Consider the following 20,384-nt stretch of genomic DNA (forward strand, 5'->3'; position numbering starts at 1 on the left):
GGAGGGCTGGTCTTTCTCTTTCTGCTCTGTAATGGAAAAGCCTTTATCCGCCATATGGCATAATGTGCCCAAGCTCACTTCCTCCTACAGCGACCTCCTGTGCAACATCCGAGGAGTCAAAAATGAAGACACGCTCAAAAAAAAAAAAGAAAAAAAAAGAGGGGTCAGTTCCTGGATGCTTCCTTCCTCCTCCTCGTCATCGTCTTGACAACCAAACGTACTTTTCAGTTTCTGGATGAAGCTCACAGAAATAAAAAACAATGCAAAATATGGCAAGTGTAATTATGGAAAGGAGTGACTTGGCCAAGTGTGGTTCTGTGAGCATGGGGGGGGGGGAATGGGACCAGCCCTCAGAGTCCCCCCCCCCCGCCCCCGGTTTAGGGACCGCAGCCCCCCCCCCCCCCCCCCACCCCCCCGCGGAGCTTCAGTTGGGCAGCAGGTTTCCGTTCTGCTGGTCGGCGGACGCCTGCAGGTTGAGGTTGGGCACGCGACGGTACACGAAGTGGAAGGGCTGGGTGTGCGGCCGGCTGTGGATCTCCGCCTTGATCTTCTGCGGGTGCGTGTCCGGCGCCAGCTGCTGGCCGGTCTCCTCCGTCAGGAGGAACAGGGCGTGGTTCTCGGGGTCGGGCACCTTGAACTTGTGGGCGCAGAGCAGGCACACCTCCTCGGTGGTGGAGTAGGGCTGCACCAGCAGCGTCTTAGCTGTGCAGCCGCTGTCCACTTCCTGTAGGGCCACGCGCAGGTAGTTCTGTGCGCACACGCACACACACACACACAGGCACACACACACACACACAGGCACACACACACGCACGCACACACAGACACACACGCGCATGCACGCAAACACACACACACACACGCATGCACAGACACACATGCAAACAAAACACACGCATGCAGAAGAAGAGGAAGACCAAAGCTGTGTTGAGTGTCATATATGAGCACACAAACACATTTACATCCTCATCATTAGGCACTGTATACATTGCCAGTTATCTTTTATCTTTACACACTGTGACTGTGACTCTGTATCTGTGCCTCTGTATCTGTGACTCTGTATCTGTGACTCTGTGCCTCTGTATCTGTGACTCTGTACCTGTGTGACTCATCTGTGACTCTGTATCTGTGACTCTGTGCCTCTGTATCTGTGACTCAGTGACTCTGTATCTGTGACTCTGTGCCTCTGTATCTGTGACTCTGTGCCTCTGTATCTGTGACTCAGTGACTCAGTGACTCTGTATCTGTGACTCTGTGCCTCTGTGACTCAGAGGGGTTGTGTATCGTGACTGTGCCTCTGTATCAGTGACTCAGTATCTGTGACTCAGTGACTCTGTATCTGTGACTCTGTGACTCTGTGCCTCTGTGACTCAGAGGGGTTGTGTATCGTGACTCTGTGCCTCTGTATCTGTGACTCTGTATCTGTGACTCAGTGACTCTGTATCTGTGACTCTGTGACTCAGTGACTCAGTGACTCTGTATCTGTGACTCTGTGACTCAGTGACTCTGTATCTGTGACTCTGTGACTCAGTGACTGTGTATCTGTGACTCTGTGACTCTGTATCTGTGACTCAGTGACTCTGTGCCTCTGTATCTGTGACTCAGTGACGCAGTGACTCTGTGACTCTGTGCCTCTGTATCTGTGACTCAGTGCCTCTGTATCTGTGACTCAGTGACTCTGTGCCTCTGTATCTGTGACTCAGTGACTCTGTGACTCAGAGGGGTCGTGACCCCGGCGGGCGGGCGGGTACCTGGAAGTCGTCCACGGAGGGGATGGTGCGCTGCGCGGTGCGGCGGCGGTGCCACTGGTGCAGCGTGTCCCGGGTCTCTGAGCTCAGCACGCGGGCCGCCTGCTCCTCCTGGAAGTTCCGGATCAGCGACATGGCGCCGTATGCGCTGGTCAGGTAGTACCCGCCTGGGGAGGAGAGGGAGGGGAGCGCACGCTTAGGCCAGAGAGCTTCCCAACGCACCGCCATTACGGGTCAACTGCGCCTGCTCTTTCACATAAGCCTGACTGGACCCCTGTCTAGGAATGGCTCACGGTGTCCATGTGTACGGTTGTGTGCGTGCGTGTGTGGGTGTGCATCCGTGTGTGTGTATATACAGTATAGGTGTGTGTGTGCGTGCATGTGTGTGTGTGTGTGGGTGGGTGTGTGTGTGTGCGTGCGTGCGTGTGTGTGCATCCGTGTGTGTGTATATACAGTATAGGTGTGTGTGTGTGTGTGTGTGTGTGTGGTGTGTGGGCGTGCCTGTGTGTGTGTGTGTGTGTGTGTGTGTGTGTGTGCTCAGCAGCACTTCCCCTCTGGAATACAGGCCTGTTTGTGCAGAACCTGGCAGTGCCCACCCACCAACATCCTGGTGACCCCTTGTGACCCTGAAAACAAGACATCACACACCCCAGAGGAAATGCTTCCGTGGGATTATGGGAAGGCCCGTCTGTCGGGACAATGGGCTGCACGGCTCCTCTGAGCCAAGGACCTCTCTGTTCCTTGACAAAATTCCAATCAAATCAAATTGATCCGCTTCCTCGAGGAACAAACCAGCCAGTTTCCTGTCGGGCCTCCTGCTAGGCTGCAGACTGGAGGGTTTTTTCCCAGTAATATGAGGTCTGTGATCCTCAGCAGCATATAACAAATCCCCTTCACTGAAACGAAGAGCTATTTTCCCTGCAGTGAGGTCACTTCAGAGATAAGAGGCTATTGGCTGACAGCTGTGATGAACTGCACATTATGACATCACAGAGCTGTCTCACTGAAAAGCTCCATGGTGCCTGCACAGGATAGGGTGGAGAGGGAGAGAGGGTGGAGGAGAGAGAGAGAAATAGAAAGAGGAAAAGGAGTAGAGAGAGGGAGGGAGATAAAGAGATGGAGAGAAAAGGAGTGAGGGGTGGAGAGAGGGAGGGAGATAAAGAGATGGATAGACAGAGAGACAGGGTTTGAGGGAGAGAGAGATAAAGAGATAGAAAGAAAAGAAGAGAAGTGGAGAGGGATGGAGAGAGGGATGGAGAGAAAAGGAGAGAGGTGGAGAGGGATGGAGAGGGATGGAGAGAAAAGGAGAGAGGTGGAGAGGGATGGAGAGAGGGATGGAGAGAGCGGGATGGAGAGAGAGGGAGAGACTCGCCTTCTCCGTGCAGCAGAGACGGATCCAGCAGCTCCATCATGTACTGGATCTCAGCGTCCAGCTGGGGCATGTCGCACTGCGCCAGGACGTAGGTCAGCATGGGCAGGAAGTCATCCGCCCCGTACATCCTCCCTGCCGCACGCACAGACACAGACACACACACACACACGCACACACACACACACACACACACACACGACACACACACACACAGACACACACACACACACACACACACGCACGCACGCACACAGAGGAAAAACCATGTCAAGCATGTGCACTCTATTAGGGTGGACTTAGGACAACTCTCCGCATGATTTGTAGAAGAGCTTATGGATATTCTGGCTTTTCTAGGACCTGCCCTCTTTTAATCCAAGTAAAAAAGATCCTCCACCGAGGTCAAGATGGACAGGAAGCCAGATCCCCCGCACATCCTCCCTGGTAGAGGGAGAGCGGACGCCTCGCTTCTGGGGTCGTCTTCGTGCGCTAGCGTGCGTTTACGCTCGCAGGTCTTTCCAGGAATTTCAATCAGCGCACACTGACCTGCGCCAGACACACCCTCTCCATCACAACACAATGGAAGCTTCCCTGCCAAAGGAACTCCACTCCAAAAAATCCGCCTGAAGTTCTCATCGTACACACTCATTAAAAATAGCCCCAATTCTTTCTGAGCCCCCCCCCACCAAAAAAAACATCTGTCTCTGAAGAGCCTCAGCCACCACAGTCCCCCCTTGCCCCAGCGCGCTGAGGTACCTGAGTTGTCCTCCATGATGGTGTAGATGAGCTTGCAGACCCGGAGCAGCAGCGTGACCTTCTTCTCGGGCGAGTACATCTTGCACATGTTGTGGAACTTGTGGCGGATCTTCTCGATGGCGACGGGGTCGGGCGGGAGGGCGCCGTCCACGCCCAGCTCCTGCGGCCGCTTGGCCTTGGCCAGCGCCAGGTTCTCCCGCAGCTGCTGCCACGCCCCGCTGCTCACCTGGAAGTCCCGCAGAGCCGCGTCCACCACGCCCTTCAGCGGCTTCAGCACGCACTTGTGCATGGCCTTCTCCAGCACCTGGTCTGGGGGGAGGAGGGAGGGAGAGAGGAAGAGGAATGTTAGTCTTCCTCTACAGGACCTGACCTCTACATGAGATAGAGCAAAGAACACCAGCCATCTCCAGGACCTGGTCTGGGGGGGGGGGAGGGAGGGAGAGAGGAAGAGGAATGTTAGTCTTCCTCTACAAGACCTGACCTTTATATCAGACAGGGTGAGGAACACCAGCCTTCTCCAGCACCTGGTCTGGGGGGGGGGGGGGGGGTAAGAAGGGGGTGGAGAGGAATGTTAGTCTTCCTCTCCAGGACCTGACCTTTAGATCAAACAAGGTGAAGAATTCCAGCCTTATCCAGGATGTGGTCTGGGGAGGAGGAAGAGAGGGAGGGAGGGAGGGAGGGAGGGGGAGAGAGAGGATGGAAAAACTCTGCCTCTGACAGAAGACTGGGTTGTGGATTGGGGAGGGGCTTGGAAAAAAATGGCCAATAAGCAATAAGCTTTACTTGCTGTATGCCCGCGGCCATTGTCAAGCTGGAACATTAACGGGCCTTCCTCAAACTGTTGGGGAAGCACAGAATCATCTAGAATGTCACTGTAGGCTGTAGCATTAAGATTTACCTTCACTGAAACTAAGGGGCCAAGCCCAAACCATGAAAAACAGCCCCAGACCAAAGTGTGTCCAGATACTTTTGGTCGTACAGTGCATCTGTGCGCGCTTCTCTCATCGCACCTGCTCACCAAGCAGCACATTTTCCCTTAGCTGAGTGCAACCAGAGGTCTGTTTGCAATGACGACCGCACACTTGTCTCTCTCTCTCTTTCTCTGAACACCAACGTCCCAGTATGTCCTATCCAACAATCACACTCTTCCTCACGGCTAATCGTTTTCCTCTAAGGCTGTTGTTTTTTTTCAATGTCATTCTTGATAGTGAGTGCCGTTGTTAGCCATTTGAACAACCACAGTTCCTTATCTGTGTACGCTCTATTGCTCCGCCTGAATACACAGATACACTTCAGGTTACGGTTCGTTCGCGGACAAAAATAACTAACCTTTACCCAGCGCTCAGTTTAGCAAAGCACAGCAGACGAATATAAACAATGACACACCGCGATCGAATATTTTTAGCTCACCAGACATCATTTCTGCACTATTTGGATCATGAGTACCACTTGACTTATACCTGAACATCGTACCACAGTTAATTCGCACCGATGGTCTTACTAGTTAACCTTGAGGAGGGTTTAACGTACGAGCAGGGGACAAAACGCGTCACATTTTCCAGGAAGACGTCTGGGCCTAACCTGAGCAACAAGCACCCAGCTGAATATTAACCATCCGCTGTGCCTCTCTGGGCCAAACCCTGTGGGCATTCCCCCCTGCATAAATCTGACGGATGCTCGGTACTGCAGCTGCCCTGGCCTGAAGCCGTGCCAGGCCTTTGTTCATAACCTCATGAACAGGTGGGTACAGAGCAAGGCTACCACACATCAGCTTAATTTACTCACACCAGACAGGGCGTGAAACGCAAAGACCCTGCCCTCCGTCTGAGCGGTGCAGAAAATGCAAAGAGTGCGTTTGCGGACTCAGATTTCCAAACGAGTGTAAATAACAGAGCCGTGTCGTAAAAGGAGGCCAAACACACGAGGAAATTATGCGAGTCTGACTGGGAGTTTCTGACTCATACTCAAGGACACGAGAAAATGGCGGATTAAAGGGCGCGGCCTACACAGCGGCGGTCAGAATGTACGTCGAATATCACACCGTAAAACGCACTTTAAATGCCCTTGCGCACAAATGTGCCCAGCGCCTCATTCCAAAGTCTTTTTGCAGCGCACACACAACTTCCTCACTGAAGCGCACAGAGGAAGTCAGTGAAGGGCATCCAGACCTTTATTTTCTTTTCCTGCTGAAGTGAAGGAGCGCCAGTGTCACATGTCTGGTTCGCTGGTGTCAGCAGTCTGCGTTTAGCTGGCCGGGCCTCGCTCGGCCGTGATTGGTCAGCCGCCGGCAGAGCGGTCGCTCTTCCTCTCTGAATCAGCCGCGCGCGCGCGCAGTAAAACCCGTCCCCCTCTGCAAACACGCGAATGTGCGGCTGCTCACGCGACCGTAACCGCGGTGAGACGGCTGAGCCGGGATCGCACTCGCTGCCGCAATACGAGCCGCTCTTCAAGCGAAATTCAGCACTGAAATATTTCCAGCTACGGGTGAAATGCATCATCAGTAAAAACAGTAAGATGAGTTGTCACGTTTCCACGAAAACCTGGGTAGAGAGTCTCTCTTACTGGATCAGTGGCTTTAACCCCCCCCCCCCCGCACCTGCACCCCCCCCCCCCCCCCGCCCCCGCACCACCCCCCCAAGCACAAGCGGCCCCCGCATCACCTGACTGACACGATTCCTTGAGCAACACAAGAGCTCTTGAGGAAAACAAGGGGGTGAAAGAACCGGAAAAAACACACACACGCACAAGTCCTGACATATCGGAGTCTTCCCCCCAGCGGGGAGAGAGATGACGAAATCACGCCTGGTTTTAATGGAAAGGCCCCCCAGAGGAGCAAAAACACCCCCCACCCCCCGCCCCCCACCCCCCCTACGCAGATGCAGTCAGGCCTTTAGCGGGAGCACAGCCAGTGCGCTTTCTGAGGCCTTTCCAGGAATCCCGTCCTGGGGAGGGTGGGGTGGGGTGGGGTGGGACGGGCGGGGGGGGGGCGCATAAGTTTCCACTCAGACGGGTTGGGCGGTGTTCGCTCGGCTCCTTGCCGCCGTGTATTTACGCATTCCTGGCCTGGCGAGTGCGCTAGCCTCCACGCAGCGGGGTCAGCCCAGGAGAAGCATCCACTGTTTATCAGGGGAGGGGCAGCATAAACACTGTCTCCTGAAGCCACCGGGACATCCGCAAACATGGAAGTTTTAATAAACACCACCATCCCCTCGCACCCCTCCTCACCCACCCCACCCCCAGACGCCTACCGTCCACTTCCTGTCTTTATTGGCGGGGGGGGGGGGGGGCATGCCCTTGTCTGTTCATCGGCGATCACTTGTCACGCAGGCCTGGCCTTATCGTGAACCGCTTCAGTGTCACCGCACACGTGACTATGGTTTACTCAGAGCAATGCAAACCTTTACAGATACTCCCCCCTCCCCCCCCCCTACTTAACCCTTTGAACACTAGATTTTTTGGTATGTTTTCTTTCAAAATTCCAAGTGTTCTAGAACTCCATTTTGCTTTCAGTCACCAGCAGTGATTGTGACATCAGCATTAGAATGTTCAATTAAGAGCGTTCTAATCGCACGTTTGTGACCTCACACCTTTAAAGGGTTCATCTGCAGGGAATGGTGACGGCTGACAGTGGATCTGGGACAGAGACAAGTAAGGGCCACAGGACCCTCCTTGTTATTTCTGGGCACGGTATGGTACACATTGTGACTTGGATGAGGACAGAGGCACTTCCTCATTTTCACATAAAAGAATGATTTCATTTCCTCTTTCCCCGACCACAGTTCTACAGGAAACTAACGCTGAACGTCAATCAGACGGGAGCGCATGGTGAAACCGCTCCCAGTGCAGATTCTTCTTCGCTTCTAACGCGCTTTTTTTGCCAAGGTTTCTGTAAAAACCCACACATACGCACAGAGACCAGTCCGGCCTGCTGGCCACAGAGCACGCTGCGCACACCGCCTGGCGTTGGGATGTGCTTGAGGAGCGGGAGGTCAGCGCTGTTCAGTTTATAACCCGCAATCACAAAACGGCTGAAAGTCCACTTTTAACGACTTTTTACAAAGGGTGACACCAAGATCACATTCTGCGGTATCCAGCCCTCCCTTTCAGGGAAAAACAGCTCATAAAACAAGGTGGACATGCAGACAGGACAAAAAGAGCCCCCAGTAAACCTGAGCTGTCAGCCAGACATGATTTACCCGTCCCTTCCCGTCCCTTTTCTCTCTCTCTCTCTCTCCCTCCCCCCTTCTCTCTCTCTCTCTCTCTCTCTCATATCCCCCATTACCTCTCTTTCTCTCCCTGAGCTCGGCCCCCTCCACGTCCACAGATTTTGCTGACGGTCACACTTTTCCGCCTGCGTGCCCTCCCTGAGTAAACCCTCTCAGACATCGGCACCTAAAATGACCTCCTTCTGCGTCTCTTCCAGTCCAGTGCTCTCATTGGCTAGCAAAGGCGCCGCAATCCTTAACCCTTTAACGTGTGACATCACAAGTGTGCGATTAGAACACTGTTCTCAACTGAACATTCTAATGCTGATGTAACAGTCGCTATCGGAGTTCTAGAACACGTACATTTCATTACATCATATTACAGGTATTTAGCAGACTTACAGAACATTTTCTACATAGCATTTACATCACATCCATTTATACAGCTGGATATATACTGAAGCACTGCAGGTTAGGTACCTTGCTCAAAGGGCACAACGGCAGTGTCTCACCCGGGAATCGAACCTGTGACCTTTAGGACCAGTTTTGTTTCTTTCCACATTATACTACACAGCCGCCTCCAACCAAACACTGACTTAGAATTTTAAAGAAACAAAATCATTCCTGCCCTTCAAAAGGGTTAAGCAGCGTCAGAAGCAGCGTTTCTCCCAGCCTGCCCCCCTGCTGTCCACAAACAGTGCTGTCGCCGTGTGCTACGGCCTGCCCCCCCCACCCCCCCGCCTGCCGTAGGAACGCACAAACAGCGACAGAGAACAGCCAGGGCCTGAGCCAATCGGACGTGACCGCACAGCGGCGGCCGAAAACACAGCGGCCAGCTGGCCAAACTCGGCACAAAGGAGTTCATTCTGTTCTCGCGTATTTTTTTTCGCCCATTCCACCCACGCGGGGGAGAAATCAACATCAGCCAATTATCCGGCCTGACGCCAGGAGTCCGCAGCAGAGTAAACCGTTTGGAGAACGCTCACGCGCGGTTTGTTTGGTGAAATGGCAAGATGGACCTCAGCCATTGCGCCTGGGTTAGTACCCCTCAAAATGCACCTGAATTGCTTCAATAAACTTCAAGTCAAAAAAAGAAACTTTTTTGAAAAGCCAGATTAAGCCAGATTAACTGACAGTGTATTCTTGAGAGCATGTAGACTCTCCTGAACGTCTGAGAGGGGTAAACCGATTCCATATTTCCATCGATAACTTTAACCACATGCCGTGGGAGAGAGGAATCTTGACTCAGGTTGCTCAAATCGTCATAAGTGAGATACCTGTGGCAAGTGGCTTTGACCAAATACTCAGAGAACTCGCAGAGATAAACAGAAAGACAGGTGCGTTCGAATAATGCCCCTTATCTACAAGCTCGATTGACCAACCACGCTTTCACATTTGAGCCACTTAGCGGACGTTCGCTTATCCCAGACAGATTTCAACAGCTTGCGTTCTTTTTATAGAAATTCACTGAAGAAATTCCGGCTAGGTATCTTTGTCAATGGCACAACGGCAGTGCCCACGACCCTGGACTCACAAGCGCAGTTCCCTAAACCGTATGCTACGCTGTCGCCCTTTCAGAACCAAAAATGTCGACTGCAGCCCTGCGTACAATTGCACGGCAAACCTTCACAAAAGCTCAGCTTGTTAGCCGGGAAGAAAAGATCTCAGAATATGTCACATCACAATGGAGCACCTTGTTGTCCGAATGGCAACCTTACACACCCCAGGGTTTGCATTATGGTGATATGGGGACACCTCCGGACTGCAGTGCAATAACTCACTACAAGCAGGAGGCCGCTGCCGTCTGAAACGGAGCTTTGTTGACGTTTACAAAGAACAAGAGGCAAGCGACGGACGCACGCACGTTAACGCGCATACCTACATGTGCTTATGCTAACGGCGCGCCAACAAAAGCCGGTCTTGGTGTTGGTGTTGTGGATCTCACCGAGCTCCACTGCCACAGCTTGTTAGCGCTAAAATATGGCCCATGTGCGGGGCGCTTTCAAACAGTTACCGCGCGCGAGTCCGTTAGGCTGCGGTGCGAAAACAATCGCAGACAGACACAGTTACAACAACGCTATTTTTGACTTCACTCAGAGCTGCTCCTCTTCCTCTCTGCCGAAACCCACATGGGTTGGGAAAATGATGCTACGTGCTAGATGCTAACAACAATGGCCTGAGGAAAAATCAATGGGCGAAAGAAGTCCCCCCTCTTTGGCCGAAAAAACCTCTCGCTGGCAGCTCCCTGAAGCACGTGAGATTTAGGGACACGTGATGTGGGGACCCAGGGACCCACTGTAGAGACCCACCATAGGGACCCACCGTAGGGACCCACCTTAGGGACCCAGGAAGTTACTCAGCTGGGATCCCTGAGGGAGAGATTCTGCCAAACGACTGAGTCCAAGAATAACACATCTGCACAGAACAGCCCTGTGTGCATGAGTGTGTGTGCGTGTGTGTGCGTGTGAGAGAGAGTGTGAGTGAGTGTGTGTGCGTGTGTGTGTGTGAGATAGAGTGTGTGTGTGTGTGTGTGTGCTACTTACTAGGCAGTGCTGTAACCAAACACTCCCCTCACCCCATCACACCACCCCCCCCCCCCAAAAAAAAAACAGTCGGAGGCGAATTCCAAACATCAGCCCTGTTTGTGGACGGCCCCCCCGCTCTAGCAGGGCTCGTTTTCAGGGTGAGCGAGTGACCCCCACCTGTGCCTCTACCCTGCTCCGGCCAGGATGACTTTAAAATATCAGCCTCTGGGTTCGCGAGGAACCACCCCTCCCGTCCACGGCTGCCAGGAGGAACCACCCCTCCACCCCTCCACCGCTCCACCCCTCCACCCCTCCCGCCCACAGCTGCCAGGAGGCCAGACTCTCTCTCAGAAACAGAGCGCGCTCGCCAGGAAAGTTTCCACACGCTAATTGCAAAAGAATGTATTAATAAGACCTTTTGCATGTGCAAACAAATCCCTGTGCTCCTGATATGCACTGCTGACTACTCTGTGACTGGCGCTACTCAGGCGCTTGGGCACTCTGAAGATGCAGGTTTTATTTGTGAAAACACATGGACAGCGGGCCGCCAGCTGGAAAACACAACTCTGAAGAGTTTTTTTTATTTTTAAAAAAGACGGGGGGCGCTCCTACCGATCTGGTCCTCGGGGATGAGGGACTCGATGGGCGGGTCCAGCTCGGAGCTCTGGCACAGGTAGGCCTTCATCTGCGTGACGAACTGGCGCAGCGTCTGCAGCAGGTCCAGGCCGGAGGTGTGGCAGCCCGCGTTCTCCTGCAGGAAGCCCACGTAGTCCCGCACCAGGCAGCCGAAGTAGGAGCCCTTGTCCCGGGACAGCTCGGCGATGCGGCGCACCGCCCGCCTCTCCGGCGTCATGAAGGAGTTGAAGACGCCGCTCATCTTGCGCAGGTGGCCCTTCAGCGCCTGGGGCAGGATGAAGGCGGGGCTGCCGCCGACTCCGCCCCCACCGCCGCCGCCGCCGCCGCCGCGCCGCTTCCTGAAGGACTTGTTGAAGGGGGGGTGGGGGTGGAGCCCCTCCTGGTCGCTCTCCACGCTCACGCCGTAGTCCTCCTCCTCTTCCTCGTCCTCTTCCTCGCTGCTGTCGCGGCGGCCGGCCGGGTCGGGTTCCGGCAGGGAGAAGCCGTGGGTGAAGTCCAGCGAGTCGGAGGAGGAGGTGGAGATGCTCATGTCGCTCAGCCTCTGGCCCCGGCCCCCGCCCCGGCCCTCCTCCTCCTCCTCCCCCTCCCCCTCCCCGCCCGCTCTCCGCAGCTCCGTCCCGCCCCCCCCGGGGGGGCTGGGGCTGCCGTGGTCCACGGCGGGGACCCTGAGGAGCACCTTGGCCCGGCTGCGGGACAGGGCCTGCTCGATGGTCTGGTCCTCCAGGGCGATCTGGCAGCGGTGCCCGTCCAGGTCGGGGGCGCTCACCTGCTTCTTCATGCGGGGCGGGGGCACCGGGATGGGCGCGCTGACCTTTTTGGGCGGGGAGGACGAGGCGGAGGATGAGGAAGAGGAGCGGCCGCTGAGCTTGGAGCCCATGAAGCTTCGGCGTGTTTGTAGGGGCTGCTGCTGCTGCTCCTGATTTTGTGGCTGTTGCTGCTGCTGCTGATTTTGTGGCTGCTGCTCTTGTTGCTGGTGATTTTCGGGCTGGTGCCTGGCCCAGCCGGTCGCTTCAGGCATGCTCCTCTGCTTGGGCGGGGGGGGCGGCCGGCGGGGTAGCGTGCGGGGGGGCGGCGGGCGGGGTGGAGGGGGGCGCAGCTTCCTGACGGTTTGGCTCCCGCCGCTGCTGGCGCTGCTGTTGCCGGGGGTGACGGCGACTGCGCCGGGCGGCCCCGCCGGTCTGGGGTCCCCCTCGCCGCGGTGGGCCTGCAGGAAGAGGGGGTTGACGAAGCAGAGAGCCCCGCTGGACTGGGACGGGGTGCGGGGCCGCGGGGCCGTGGGGGGGGGATGGGGGGGCGTCTGTCCCTCCGGCGGGCGTCTCAGCTGTACGTTGCCCTGGACCGCCGTGCGGGGCAGGGACCCTGAGCTCCTCCTCCGGCTGCACAGGGGGGAGTCCCAAAACACTGTCAGAGACAAGGGGGGGGGGGAAGAGTCAGCCAAACGCCAGAACTAACACCAGCACAGACTGCAGCACAAACTCTAGCACAGACACCAACACAGACATCAGCACTAACGCCAGCACAGACACCAGCACAGACTGCAGCACAAACTCTAGCACAGACACCAACACAGACATCAGCACTAACGCCAGCACAGACTGCAGCACAAACTCTAGCACAGACACCAACACAGACACCAGCACTAATGCCAACACAGACTCCAGCACAGATACAACCTAGCCACAGCCAGCATCTCAAACACATCTATTCACATTCCATTCACCTCTTAAAGACACACATCTGTCTGCACTGCAGGCATTACAAAATGTTAAACAGGTTGCTCAGTTCATTTCTGTATAGTTTATAACTCTGTGCCACCTGTAAAACAAGCTACTCTCACACCAGAATAGCTTGTTTATCTATAAAATGCCTTAAAATTGCTTCCAAAAAAGGCAAGTCACCACAAAATGCACTCTGGTGTATTTTTTCCAGTCCCTCCCTAATATAGCACATCTAGCACAACCGCGTCAGGAACTTCACCAACACTGCACGAGGCGCTCTGAGCTGAACTGCCCATCCAGCAGCGTGCGGTTGGTGGACAGTGTATAGAATAAAACGCAATTGTGTGTATGAGTACAAGTTGAATTCAAGATATTGAAATTGATCGTCTGCAAAGCAAATAAGTAATGTAACGTTAAAATAACGTGAAATAACAGGTGTTCTACTCACGTTAGCCTCCCACAGATCAGAAATGATCGGGCGGGGACGAGGAAGCTTCTTTTTTTAATTCTTTTTTTTTTTTTTAAAGCTTTTTGTGCTACCCGAGCCGTTCTGAAGCAGAGTGGCCAGCGCGAGAGAGGAGAGAGAGCGGAGCAGTGCTTTCCCCTGGACTGAGTCACACGAATGTCGACACACACCCATACACTCCAGAGTGAGTCACGCACGCAAATGCGGAGGGGCGGGGGGCGGACTTTAAACACTGGACACCTCCCCCTCTGCCCACTCCCTCCCTCCCGCTCACTCTCTCTCCTTCAGAAACAGTTCATTATTTCCCCTCTTCTTAACAGTCCTTCTCCTCCCATCATTGAGTTCTTCTACAGCGACTCATTGGCTCGACCCAACAAAAAGCTGACCCCCCCCCCCCCCCCCCCAACAGAAACAGCGACTGCCACAGAGCCGCTGACTGAATCATTCACAGAGACGCTTAAAAAAAACCCGTATGAATCAGTGCAGATGATCTATTTCAGGCTCAGAGAAGTAGCTGCACTGTTGTCAAAGAGGTATCGGAAACAAAAACAAAAAACCCCCCAAAACCTTCCTCTTCTGACTACACAATGGCCTCAAATAAAGGTGTGTCTCAGTAGCTTAGTGAGACAGTGTAAAAGCACAGACGCTGCACTTTAACGCACCTGAGGCTGGGTAAGGGGAGGGGCTGGGGGGGGGGGGATTTCCAGCTTTAGATCTTCCCAGTGACAGCAGCCCTGGGAGAACTCGGCTCCCGCGGGAAAGGGAGGGGGGGGTGAAACCTGGCAGCACTCGCGGCAGACCCCCCCCCCCCCCCAGGACAGGGTGTGAAGGGGAGGCATTCCCTGTGTAGTGCAGGTTTAGGCTGGATTTAGTACCAGGGTGGGAGGGGGGGGGGGGGGGCTAGGCTCTCAGGAGCTCTTCTGCTGTCTGAACCACACCCCCCCCCCCACACTGAAACACTTTCTTTTGGGCTCAGTTAAGTTTAGCTGGGACTTCGTTCCATGTCTCACAGGTTTGTGCGAAACACCGTTTAAGTGCACATTTCTGTCGTGTATCTCTGCCCACCACTAGGGGGTGATACCCACGCGTCCAGATCAGAGTGGTTCTGCGGTTCTGCGGTACTCCTCCAGTCTCGTCTGTACTGGCTGCGCGGACGAAGCCCTGCTTCCTCCTGACCGCTCCTCGGCAGGAACAGAGGACGCGCCAGGCCGCGCACGCGTACGTCAGGCTCTCTCTCTCTCTCTCTCTCTCTCTCTCTCTCTCTCTCTGGCCCGGGCCCCGTTCTGGCAGAGGGAGAGAAACGCTGCGCACGGCTGCGGACGTTAGTGGAGGAAGACCACACCCGGCTGCTCCTCCTCCTCCTCCACTTCCTCCTCCTCCATGAGAACCCGCGATATTTCCGTCCGCCTCGCCCTGCTGGTGCGATAAGACCCGCCTCCGACCTCCCTGACTCACCCAAATTCAGGCTGAACTCGTTTTATCCTGGGACGTTAGGAAACCGTGACCCCGGCCTGGACGTTCACCAAGAGAAAACCCCCCGCTCCAGTCGAGTGCCTAAATCGTGCCGCCTCGTCCTCCCAAAAGCGAAATCTGACTGCGGAAAGGCCTTGTGAAACCACTGTGGACGCACTGTAAGAATGTGTAATGTGTTGCCGTGGACGCACTGTAAGACTAAACCCAGTGACTGCAGTGCAGAGGCGTGGCTCACCTGCGCCCAGCTGGGCCACCTCCTCCAGGTCCGCCTGGGTCTTGGCCGCAGCGATGGCTTCCGGAATCCTCAAGGTGAAAGGCAGGACGTCCCTGGGGGGGGGGGAGGCGGAGGTTACCATGGTTACTGTGGACCACGGCCAGACACAGAGTTCCGGCCTACAACCTCGGTCCCGGAGAGACACAGGGTCTGCTGGTCTTCCTCATTACTCAGGATTAATTCATACGTTTCACCAGGTTATTACACAGCTCAGCCACTCCACCACCTTTATTTGATCGGAACTGGTTCCCAAATTGTAAAACAAAAAAAAATCAGGAACTTGTGACTCTCCAGAGCCAGATCCCTGGCCTGTGTTGAGTGGGAGGGGACAAGCATCTGTGACTGACATGTGGGGGGGGTGACCCACACAGTTTGGTGTGTGACAGAGGTGGACACACAGGGCAAACTGCATCGACCTCAGCCGGGGTTCACAAACTAGACCAGTGAACCCCATTACTCCATAACCAGCTGTTCCGAATCCGTTCTGGTTTGGGCTCAGTGGAGTTCAGCTAATTCAGCAGTGATGCTCGTTTGCCAAAAAAAAAGAAAACATCTTCTGCACTATTAATAATAACTACTGCTAAGACCGCTTTACCACAAGCGTGTAAGCATATTCATTTCACTCAGCTCCATGTTGCATGTACACACCAGGAAGACATGGTTTCGAGGGAAGTTGGTCATCATTATTATTATTTTTTTTAAACGAGAGATCATTAAGAATCTTGTTTCATTTTTCGGCTCCCACGGACACACATTTTGTTGTATCTATGGCAGTCACTTTTATAAACCCGCTTGACAAGCGATGGGCTTTTGCAATATCAGGAGTGGGTGGTCTCTGGCAAGTGCTGGTGATGAATGAAAAGGACGAAAAACAGCAAGAGCAAGAGCACCGGTCCCAGCTGTAACCAGCGCTGGCACGATCGGGATTTGGGACGGGTCCGGGGGACGGAACACCGCGCCGAGAGCCAGCCTTAGTCATGGCGCTGGAAGCCCTTCGCCGCGGATCTTCCCCCCCACCCCCGAGCGTAACCCAATACAGACGGGTTCGTTTAAGTTTACACGCGCGGCTCACGCAGCAGAGAGACAGAAGAGGCTTTCATCGTTCCCGAGTCTTTTCCCGTTCGACCCGGTTTCTCCTGTTTCTCCCGCGCCCTTCGGGTCTGGCGCCGAACGCAGGAGCGAGTGTTTTCAATCAGACCCCCCCCCCCACCTCCCCCCCCCTTGCATCACAGACCCCTCAATTTCTGCCCGCACGCCTGCACTGATTTACATCAGGACGCACTTTAAATACGGCTACGCTACCAAAGCAGCACAGGCTATGAGAGCGTGTACTGACTCACCGAGCCTGAAGCTGTTCAGAGACAGAATGAGAACGTCTGTTGTGCAGTCACTCAGTGGCCAGCACTCGCTGTGCTCCGCATACCGTCATATTCATTTTAAAATGAAATACGTTTCGATTTATCTCTATCCGAGTCGGGAACAAACAGAAGTATAAACCTGCTCCCTGTTTCCGTTATTAAATCCCCAGCAGGTTCGTCCTCAACCTGCCTGATCGCTGCACATAACAGCTATGACAACGGCAAGCGTGGAACCCACAAGATCAGCGCAAGAGAGACAACATGTGTAAGGTAAGTATATGAAGGTGAAGGTGTGACCATTTATACTGTGACTCACAAACGAGTGACACCATCGTGAGCCAATCCCGTGCACCCCAGGGGTTCAGCGATCGCACCCATCGGCTCCGATGAGAGGGGAAGGGGAGGGGATTTTACCTGCTGATGCAGTAGAAGGCCACCAGGCGAAAGAGGTCCGCGAAGCTGATGCCAGAACCCTCCAGAGAAAATGCTGGAAGACAAAAAGCAAACGAAAACGTCAGCGTTACGAAAAGAGAAGAACGTCGAATGCGCGCGTCCAACGGGCGTGGCCAGGTGCGGTAGAAAAGAGTGAGGCTTCGGGAAAGTGAAGATTACCTGCACACACCAGCTCCCTAGCGCTTTATTCACAGTGAAACGATTCGACCCGAGGATGCCTGATGAAGACCTCTCAGGCCCTAACGCTGCACTGCGACTGAACCACAAGGGGGCGCTCGCTGTGCTCTGTGTGGGTATTTCTTATTTCTCAATGTTATGAAAGAGAGCGTGAAGTGAGAAACGTAACAGCTCTTTTCATTCAGTCTGAACCTGCGTGAAAGCTCTTAGAAACACACACCTAGGGTGGACCGGTGAGAAAAAAGAAAAACCCCAGGGAATATGCTTGTTTGGACATACCAAAAGCAGCCACGTGAGAGTCATTTCACACAGACGACTGAACTGTAGTTTTCAAACAGTCAGATTTAAAACATTACAGGTGTGAGAACCAGCACGTTCTGATTAATCGTGAAGTTTCAGGAAAGGTTACGGTTTAAGAACTAAAAGCCCAAAATCTGAATTCCCCCACAGCCAGGCCCCCCCCCCACCCGCCCCACCGCTGTGTCCTGTCCCACTGGCAGGGCAGATGTGACCCAGTTTCGGGAGCAGACGGTTGGCTGTGTGTTGATATTCGAGGAGCGAGGGGGCCTAGAACTGGGCTAACCCCCCCCCCATAGGGGCCGGTCGCTGGCCGGGCGGGACCGCAGGAGGAGGCGACGTCACCGTTCTGCAAACATCGGCGCCGCGTAACTCAAGCCTCCGCGGACACGACCGCAAGCGTGACTAAATAAGACAGCGAGTGCTCAGCAGCGCACTCCCCCGGCACCAGCGCCAGATACGCTGGCCCGCGTCCCGTCCACATCTGCACCCACATCTGTCCTCAACCATGACTCACAAGAAAACACAAGTGTGACAGAGGTTAGTTTTTATTTTAATTTTTTTCTCTCTTTTTTTTTTACAAACTGAGTTCAGCGAGTTCTTCCTTTGAGGAATGTGATTTGGGCTGCTGTTCTTATTGTGCCTGGCCAACTCTGCATCGCCCTGAGGGGGGGTTGCTGGCCACAGTCAGCACTGGCATGCCGTGATGTGCACCAGTGAAGTAATCGGAGCAAATGCCCCCCCCCCCCCACCCCCAGCGCTGTGACAGCAAAGTTCAGGCATTAACCTTTTGAAGAGTAGGTCTTTTTCTTTTTTTGCTTATAATTCTTGGAAAGAAAAAAAAACCTTCTAAGGCAGCGTTCTAGAACTCCACTGCCTTCAGTCACCAGCAGCGATTGTGACATCAGCATTAGCATGTTCAGTTAAGAACATTCCAATCACGCATTTGTGACCTCACACGTTAGAAGGCGAGTGAGTGGCAGTGGATGTGAGCTCTGAACAGCTCACAGAGTAAGCAGGCTGGGGAACTGGGCCCATTCCAAAGAGCTGGAGGCTATAGCTAAAGTCAAACATTGACACAGAACATTGACATTTTACATTTGGCAGACGCTTCTATCCAAAGCAACATAAAATATGTGCATATGTGAAGGTCACTGGAACCACTACAGAAGACAGGTCCGATAAGATGCAATTCTCACTAGGTATCAGTTATCCATAGCCATGAACAGTGTCTAATTCACGCAGTAAACATAGTCAGTGAAGTTATGACAAGAGATACGATAAACAGCTACAACATCAAGATGACAGTACAAGTGGACGAAACACACTCTACAGAGCTCAAGGCTATACTGTAGCTACAGGCTATAGCTGGAGGCTATAGAACACTGAGGAAACGGAGGGGTAAACTGAAGCCGCCACAACAGGGGCACTGTGTGACGGCTAGCAAGGAGGGGGAAGGAGGGGGGGAGGGGGCAGTACGCATGCGGGCTCAATCTCACTCTTTGTGAGGGATCTTCAGCACCGTCACAGTTTAGTTAAGGACAGAAGTAAAGTGCAGCTGCGGTGGGCATTACAGGAGGTGGGAGGGGAATTCAGTGCCAACAGGGCAACCTGCCCCCCCGAGATCAGGGTCAGCTGCTACCGGATGGTTCCATTGGTGGGATTCTACTGGTTGATTCCAAATCCAGTCAATTTCAAGACATTAAATTAATTTTTTTATTAACTTACTGAAAATGTTTTTTACAGAATATTACGGCCAATTTCTCGGCTTACGAACTGAAAAATCAATTCTTGAACTGAACTGAAACTGAGCTGACACCAGTTCCTGGTCCTGACAGAGATGATGAGCCTTGACGGGCAGCCAGGAATCAGTGCGCCAACACGTGACTGAGCGGTGACCCAAAAATAGCAACGAAACTCAACCCCCGAGCATCGCCAGGATTCGGTAAGACGTGAAAGAAAGAGAGAGAGAGAGATGACGTACTGTACTGGCTCTCCTTCATGGGGAAGTCGCAGACTGGAGGCCCAGACGCATCGTCGACGCGCAGGGAAAGCACCTTCCTCTGAAGCGTGGACGACTTCCTCACCAAAAACATCTAAAAAAAATTAAAATTTTAAAAAGAGTTCAGTCAGTTCAGTTTTCACATGCTCTTCATCAATGTTACCTTTTGCCTGGGGCAAAGATGGGACAAACACAGCAAAAAAACAAGAAATAAGTCAATCTTAAGTGTTTTTTTTAGTCTTACATTTAGACTTAAAATCTTATTTTTTAATTTTTTAAAACAAGCTAATATTTTCTACTTGGAAAAATAAGATATTCTATAAAATATATACTAATATCTTATAAAATAAGATCGAAGTCTCATTGCAAGACAAACACTTTTTGGAGTGTAAATATTGTACATAAACATTCAGAAATGCGAGTCTTTCCATGAAGTACTGACGAAGGTGTTTTGAAGGTAATCTCTCGTCTCAACAAAGTCTGTGCACCTGGAACAGGCGAATAAGATCAGACTGTACGTACGCAGAAAGATCGTCTACGCTAGCAGCCCAAACGATCGCGTGTTTGCACCGAATCAAACCCGAGAACTTTACGCCTCGGGCAGTGACTACGCGAGCGTGAGGAGGACCGGAGCGGAACACTACTGACTGTGTAACCGACACCCCAATCGCCATGACGACACCGTTTCCCACGGTGACGTGGGACACTCGACCAGCGGCATCCCCAAAAGTGCGTCGCCGCCCCCCCTTTCATGGCCGACGGGATGGAAAGGGACACCGGAGCGGCGCGGCGCGGGCGCCCCCCTGTCCCATGAGACAGGCGGAGCTCAGTTTAGTCACCTTAAAGCGACAACTAATCAGCCCAATAAACTCTCAGCCGGCAGAGACCTGTTACCATGGGAACACTCCCAAAGACATTGACTCCAAG

The 20,384-nt window shown here is 53.6% G+C and overlaps 1 protein-coding gene across 1 annotated transcript in view; it reads right to left on the bottom strand.

Moving 5' to 3' along the window:
• Nucleotides 1-400: 400 nt before the first annotated feature.
• The window catches only part of LOC118221211 (ras and Rab interactor 2-like), a 51,282-nt gene continuing 31,298 nt past the window's right edge, over nt 401-20,384 (bottom strand). The window contains 8 exon segments of the mRNA XM_035406059.1: nt 401-748; nt 1,752-1,915; nt 3,121-3,252; nt 3,874-4,182; nt 11,216-12,640; nt 15,132-15,223; nt 16,943-17,015; nt 19,440-19,551. Of these exon segments, the coding sequence (XP_035261950.1) occupies nt 425-748; nt 1,752-1,915; nt 3,121-3,252; nt 3,874-4,182; nt 11,216-12,640; nt 15,132-15,223; nt 16,943-17,015; nt 19,440-19,551 (2,631 nt within the window). The 3' untranslated portion in view covers nt 401-424.

This window comes from Anguilla anguilla, chromosome 2, assembly GCF_013347855.1.
Source record: "Anguilla anguilla isolate fAngAng1 chromosome 2, fAngAng1.pri, whole genome shotgun sequence".
NCBI lineage: Eukaryota > Metazoa > Chordata > Actinopteri > Anguilliformes > Anguillidae > Anguilla > Anguilla anguilla.